Raw genomic sequence first — 7,043 nt, 5'->3', positions numbered from 1 at the left:
GGCACAGGGAAACTGCTCACCTTCTCCGGCCACAGAGGAAACAAGCCAGGGGGAGGTGGCCAAAAGAGGAGTGCTGAGACTCCTCAGGGAGCTGAGGCAGGTAACAAGATGTGCAGGTGTGCACAAACATGCCTGCAGACTTCAAACCTTGCTTCCTCTTTGCTGGGTTTGCCGTGGCATCTTTGGGAGGTTTATTCGAGGGCTGGAGCACAGGCACTTCACTGGGCTTGGAATTACCCTGACCCAGCAAAAAGCAAGCTCGCCCTTCCCTTTCCGTGCAAAACTCTCCTGCGGCTGCGGAGAACAAACGCCGGCAGAAGCTGCAGGATCTGGCCAAATGTGTGCTCCCGGTGCACCTCCTGCCCGACCCCCCCCCCCCCCCCCGCCGAGCACTGAAGGATCCTGCAGGGCACGTCAGGGCTCTTCAGTCACGGATGTGCGTTTCCAAGCACACCAGGAAAAAAAACGAATAGAAAGAAAAGGGAGGAAAAAAGGGTAAGAAAGCCTAAGCCCAGGAGGCGCTGGATCGCTAGAAGTTCAAGTTCAATAAAGCAGGCGATGTGTCCCGGTGGGACATGCATCCCCCGCGGCAGCGGCACCCGCCGCGCTGCAGCGCGCAGCCCCGTGGCTCCCAGCCCCCAGCCGCCGGCCCGGCCCCGCTGCGCCCTGACCCTGCCCTTCCCCGCCCGCCCGGCTCCGGCTCCGGCACCGGCACCGGCACCGAGCGGCACCCGCAGCGCCGCCGTCGGAGGGCCCGGGGGGGCACAGCCGCCCCCGCGCGGCCAGCGGGCTCCGTGGGGAGCGGGGCATCGCCCGGCCCCGCGGCGTAGCGGGCACGGTGCTAGAAGGGACGGGGCCAGGCGGAGGATCAGGGGGACGCGCACCCCAAGTGCCGCGGGGCGCCCCGTCGGGCTGCGCCGTTGCGGAGGGCGGCTCCCCCTCCGCGCTGCGGTGGGGCCGAGGCGGGGGCCGAGCCCGGGCTCCTCCTGACGCCTGCGGAGGCAGGGGCGGGGGACGGCGGTAGGGCGGCGCGCGGAGCCGGGCCCCCCCCGTCGGGCGGCGGGTGGGTGCGGGAGGGCGGGCCGGGGGAGGCGGTGGCTCCTCCTCCGCGGGCAGGCGGGCAGCCCGCCCGGGAGCGGCACCGGTTGCTCGGTGCCGGCGGAGCCGCGCCGCGCCGCCCGCTATATAAGGGGCGGCGGCTGCTCACCGCTCCCTCACACCGGCCCCTGCCCGTGGCCGCCGGCGCTGGGCCGAGGCCGGGCCCCGACAGCATGGCCCGCGGCGGGGCACCATGGGAGGTGGTCTCCCCCCCTGCCTCCCGCGGACCCTCCTCTTCCTCCTCCTCCTCCTCCTGCTCCTCCCGCACCCGCGGCGGCGGCTGCAAACTTGCTGCGGCGGGCTGCGTGTGAAGGCAGGGCCCGGCGGGGCGGCTCCGCTGCCCTCGCAGCCCCCGCCGTCGCACCCGCAGCCCGGGGGGCGAGGCCGCTTCCCGCGGGCATGCGGCGCTGCCGCTGCGCCCGTCGAGACGCGGTGCGGAGCCGCGGGCGGCGGGGCTGCGCCTAGGGGTGGCCGGGGCGGGAGCCCCATGCCCGGGGCTGGCGCTCGGCGGGGAGGCGGCGGGGAAATGAGCTGGCGGGGCGAGCGGGCACGCCTGGCCCCGGGTTTGCCCGGCTCCCTTGCCCGCGGGGCGTGAGGCTCCGCGGAGCCCGCTCGGTGCTCCCGGAAGGGCGGGCGGGAGGTGGTGCCGGCGCGGGGATGCTGCAGCCCTCCCCCGGCGCCGACGGGGTCCTGCCGGGGTAGCGGCCCCGCCGTGCCGCGCCGCGCCGAGCCCCGCCGTCTGCGGGGGCGGCGGCCGCGGAGGGATGGAGCCGGCCGGCCCCTGCCAGGCGCCGCTGCTCCCCGCCAACGATTCTTACCGAAACTGCAGCGCCAAGGAAGGGATCTACCAGGATGCCACCCCCCTCTCCGGGAAGATCGTGCTCGCCGTCGTCCTGGCGCTCGTCACCCTGGCCACGGTGCTCTCCAACGCCTTTGTCATCGCCACGGTCTACCAGACGAGGAAACTCCACACGCCGGCCAACTATCTCATCGCCTCGCTGGCCGTCACCGACCTCCTCGTCTCCATCCTCGTCATGCCCATCAGCACCATGTACACTGTGACCGGCAAGTGGACGCTGGGCCAGGTCGTCTGCGATATCTGGCTGTCCTCGGACATCACCTGTTGCACGGCGTCCATCCTGCACCTCTGTGTCATCGCCCTGGACCGCTACTGGGCGATCACCGACGCCGTCGAGTACTCCACGAAACGGACTCCCAAGCGGGCAGCCGGCATGATCGCTCTGGTGTGGGTCTTCTCCATCTGCATCTCCATGCCCCCTTTGTTTTGGCGGCAGGCAAAGGCCGAGGAAGCTTCTCGCTGTGCGGTGAACACGGACCACGTCCTCTACACCGTGTACTCCACGGTGGGAGCCTTCTACTTCCCCACTCTGCTGCTGATAGCCCTCTACGGGAGGATCTACGTGGAAGCCAGATCGCGGATTTTGAAGCAGACGCCAAAGAAAGCGGGTAAAAGACTAACGCGGGCTCAGTTAATCACGGACTCCCCGGGCTCGTCCTCCTCCGTCACGTCCATAAACTCCAAGGCCCCCGAGGGATCCAGCGAGACGGGCTCTCCCGTGTACATGAACCAGGTGAAGGTGAAGGTCTCGGATGCTCTGTTGGAGAAGAAGAAGCTCACAGCCGCTAGAGAGCGGAAAGCTACAAAGACTTTAGGGATTATTTTAGGAGCCTTCATCGTCTGTTGGCTGCCCTTTTTCATCATCAGCCTGGTGTTGCCTATTTGCAAGGACGCTTGCTGGTTCCACATGGCCATCTTTGACTTTTTCACGTGGCTTGGATATCTCAACTCCCTCATCAACCCCATCATCTATACCATGTCTAACGAAGACTTCAAACAAGCTTTCCACAAACTCATACGTTTCCGATGCACAAGCTGAACATTTTGAATGTGATGTGTTCTGCGGGGCTGCCCCCATGCACGCCCGTGCCCGACGCCACAGGTAGGTGCGCGCCCCCGCCCCGGCGAGCCGCGGTGCTCGGGGCGGGAGGGCTTGGGGGGAGGGGGGGAGCGGGAGCTGGGGGGGGGGGAGGAGGCGGGACCCCCCGATTTGCTGGTGTGCAGCCCCTTTGCAAGCGGCAGCGAACAGCGGCGATGCTGCACGCTCCTGGCATTTCAGTGTGTGTGTGGTTTCTCCCCCCCCCCCCCCAGCTCGCGGGGAGTGACTCACGGCAATCTGCTTTTTATTCCACCGATTAAACCAATCTGCCTCCATTTCGTATGCTAATGCCCGTGTTTAGACCAATTAGTGCTAAACGGCACTTGTTTTCCAACCCGGCTGCCGAGCGCCGGGCCGGGGCACGGCCCCCCTGCCGTGCCAGCGCCCCCCGGTGCCGCCGCCCCCCCCCCCCCGCCCCCGGCAGCGAGTCGGATGCAGCCCTATCTCCAGCTCGCCTTTGGTTTTTTTATTTTGTGGTTTTTCGGGTTGTTTGGTGGGTTTGTCTTTTGTTCTGTTTGTTTGTTGGGGTTTTTCTTCCTTGCTTGGGTGTGGTGTGGTTTTTTTTTTTTTTCCCTGGGTTTTGGTGGTGCTTTTTGTTTGGGTGTTTTGTTGGGTTTTTTTTTTTTGGAAACTAAGGAAGATAGGACAGGCCCCAGGTTAAGGCTGCTTGTAAAGTTCAGCCTACTTTCTGGCCTCCTTACGGCTCCGGCTGCTCCTGATGGAAGCAGAGCCGGCGGGGAGCGGGCATCCCGAGAGGAAAGCTGCCTCTTGGCCACCGTGGAGGACTCGACACCTCTCCGTTTCTCTTCGCAGGCGAAAGGCAGCGCCTCGCCGCGCCTCTGGCAAAAGCGGCTGCCAGCTCTTTGCTGAACTCAGCGCCACGTTCTGTACTTGCCTTTGTTGTGATACTTTAATAATTCTGCCAATCTTTTGCTTTTTGTCTGCAGAATCAAGTTGCTATTGTAAAGACCCACTGCTTGAAACTTCCCCAAGCCCAGTTGCCAGACTCATGATGCTGCAAAAACGTCAATACATACTGCCACCAAACTGCTCAGCTCTGCATTTCAGTGTAATGACTTTGGCAGAGATGCTGTTCCAATAGTCACGCAGATCAGTTGCAAAAAAAGAGGGCAGCCTCGAATCAAGGTCTATAATTCATCTGGACTGAAGAAAAAGTTTGAGAGTAAACTCCATTTATTTTGCAGGCTTAACTTCTTAATTTGTTCTCCGGCCGGTTGTAGGGGTGTGCACAAGAGCACAGTTGTCTCTGTCTGTGTTGGTAGCATAGTTGTACTTCTGCACACCTGTAATTTCTTTCTTTCAGTGGAAAGAGTTGCTCCCCTCACTTATGAGGCCAAGAGGAGAAAAAAGAAGCATTTAAAATAGGAGCATTCACAGTAAATTCTGTAAATGACTCCTTCAGCTGAACATGTGTGAGAAGTGACAGTGTGCAAAAGTTAGTGTTTCAAAACAATAGCAAATGCTGTAGAAACAAGACTTGTAGACCTGTTCAACTGCACTGCATATCTGTAGTCTGTCCTCATAGTTGCCTTTATGAAATAAATACTTCTTGCTTCTACTCTGTAACACAAGAGCAGAAATCAAGAAGTCCAATGACCTCTTCCATAAACCAGCTGGGAGTAGAAGTAGCAGTTTGTTGTAACCATGTTTTCCATTTTGTGTCAGTTGCACACCCTTACTGCATGAACCACTGCGAAATTTAGAATTCTCTAAGTAATTACATTATTTAGTGTATTTCGTAAAGTGAAGTTCTCTTCTAATCTCTTTCAGAAGAGATATATCACCTGCAAAATAAATACCCATGAATCATGAATTAACTGATGCTAGTGAAACTACTCTCGTCCCAACTTCCCTCTTTTTTTTTTTTTTTTTTTTTCTCCTTCTCTGATCAGACCTTAAGACAGGTCTATGCCTATTCAGCAGTCGAAGTTAGAGTTTTGGAATATGGTCCACCTGCTGTGATAGAACTGCATTGATTGTTCTTCCTATGTGTAAATGAAAATGAGTATAAACAATAAAATGCTTTACTGTGTTCTCAAGAGTGGTAGCAATTGTGTGACTGAAAGGACTATTTATTGGCTTACCTGGTTTCTCAGTATTGACTTTTTGGGTAAGGCTGATTTGATGAGTCACTCAAAGCGGTTGATGAAGGCTGAAATGGAAAGCTTTGATCAGTGGTCAGATTTTTAACAGGCAGATTTGCTTTCATCCTGACCAGTACTGTTAGGTATAATTCTTACTACTTTGATATAATCCTAGATTAAATTTTTAGGTGTGTTTTACAAATATTTTTTTCTTACTCTAACTCCAAACAAAACTTATTTTAGCACTTAGATACTGCAATCGTTTTCTTGTAAAACTATGCATGTATTCTAGATGGGGGCTATTATCAAGATTGGAAAAATCTTACATGATTGATCTACTTGTTATTCTTCAGTGAATCATTCAAGTAATAAGGATTTATCTAATTGAATAGTAAAGAAAGGCACCTGACCCTCTAGGCCTCTGAAACTCCCATTGGCTGTAAAGAGGAAGACATGGTCACGAGCAGGAAAGAAGTCTCAAGATACAAATTAAAGTAGTGGGAAATAAACACTTTCAGTAATTTGAAGAAATCCAGAAAAGCCTAAAAATTGCATACCTTTAAAAAAAATATATCTCTCTACTATACTATGCTTCTAGAAAGTACCCTCTCAAACTATTACAGACAAATGTGATTGGAGGAATTTTCTAACACACTATCATATTTAAGTGCTTATGTTCCTTCAAAATTTTAGTTTTTTGCATATATGAAGTGAAAAAAGCAAGGAAGATGCCATTAAACAATGCTTAAGCTATTCTTGTTTGTGGTTTTCCAATCTTGAAGAATTAATTTTGTTGACTCCAAATTCTCCGTGAAATCACTGGGCTTCTTACGTGTCTAAAAAATGGAGAATGAAACCGTAAAATGAGTATTTTCAGCATTGCCACAGAGAATCAAGCCTTCTGTCAGTTTTACAAAGTTACGTGACTTGGAGAGCAAGAGTTTCAGGAGTTGGACTTTCCTAGTCCTCACATGGCTGGAGTATACCTTCATCTTCAGCAGCTGGCAGCAAATATTCCTGGCTCCCTGTTGTGATGTGTGGATTTTGCCGAGAAGCTAGTTCATCAGGAAATTATCCTTCCAAGTTTATGCTGAGGCTCTGAACTTTCTGCACAAACAAGCGTTTCAGGTAACCATGCTCACTGTTGGGAAGACAGTCGGTGTGAGGGCTGCGCTGAGTGACTTGGGGCTAGAGGAGAGGAAGCTAACTGGAGCCCTGCTGAGATACCTGCTAGTTAAAGGCTTTGTGTTACCCCAGCAGCAGCATCTAGTTCAGAAAAACGTTCCTGCAGGGAGATAGGTAGAGTGAGGACATGCATCTGTTCAGAGCGAAAGAGAAGAAATGTAGGGCAAACATCACTCAGTGCTGGAAAATATAAATATGTAAAACGTGTTCTAAGATTCATGTAGTGTGGTTTTGGACAGGAAAGGTGGCCCTCGCGAGCTTCAGCTCTTTGTGACTGGCAGAGTATGTCCTGGTTGAACTTAGGTTTTAAAAGATGTTAGGGTTCAGGGATGTGGTGGTGAGGTTTTGACTCTGGAGAGATCTGAGGACGTTGCCCTCCTGCTTCTTCACTCCCTTGCTGCGCTTGCTTACTGTGCTGTGCCTCTGGAAGGATGGAGCATCTGAAGTTTTCAGTAGGAGAGGGCTGTCCTGTCCACCGTGTATCCTGTACACCGTGTATCTGGGCTCAGAGGACCCCGACTCCTGCCCTTGTTTTGTCACGGGAACCTCTTCATGACTGCAGGTAAACTCCAAAGGTGCCTAAGCCCATGCTGTTTCAGTCTTTCATTACAGAAGCAGCACGGCTTCCTCTTACCTATTTGTTGCGTCGGGTTCAGACACTGTTAAATGGTGTTGTTGAGACAAATCTCTCCTGAGT

At 54.8% G+C, this 7,043-nt stretch overlaps 1 protein-coding gene across 1 annotated transcript; it reads left to right on the top strand.

Moving 5' to 3' along the window:
• The first annotated feature begins 1,144 nt into the window (after positions 1-1,144).
• On the top strand, positions 1,145-5,116 carry HTR1B (5-hydroxytryptamine receptor 1B). Its single transcript, XM_037392946.1, has 2 exons — positions 1,145-3,059; positions 4,004-5,116. Exon 1 carries the CDS (start codon positions 1,863-1,865, stop codon positions 2,994-2,996), a length of 1,134 nt encoding a protein of 377 aa, XP_037248843.1. The 5' UTR covers positions 1,145-1,862; the 3' UTR covers positions 2,997-3,059; positions 4,004-5,116.
• The last annotated feature ends 1,927 nt before the right edge of the window (positions 5,117-7,043 follow it).

The sequence above is a fragment of the Falco rusticolus genome, chromosome 6 (genome assembly GCF_015220075.1).
Source record: "Falco rusticolus isolate bFalRus1 chromosome 6, bFalRus1.pri, whole genome shotgun sequence".
NCBI lineage: Eukaryota > Metazoa > Chordata > Aves > Falconiformes > Falconidae > Falco > Falco rusticolus.
This window is presented reverse-complemented; position numbering and strand designations above follow the sequence as displayed.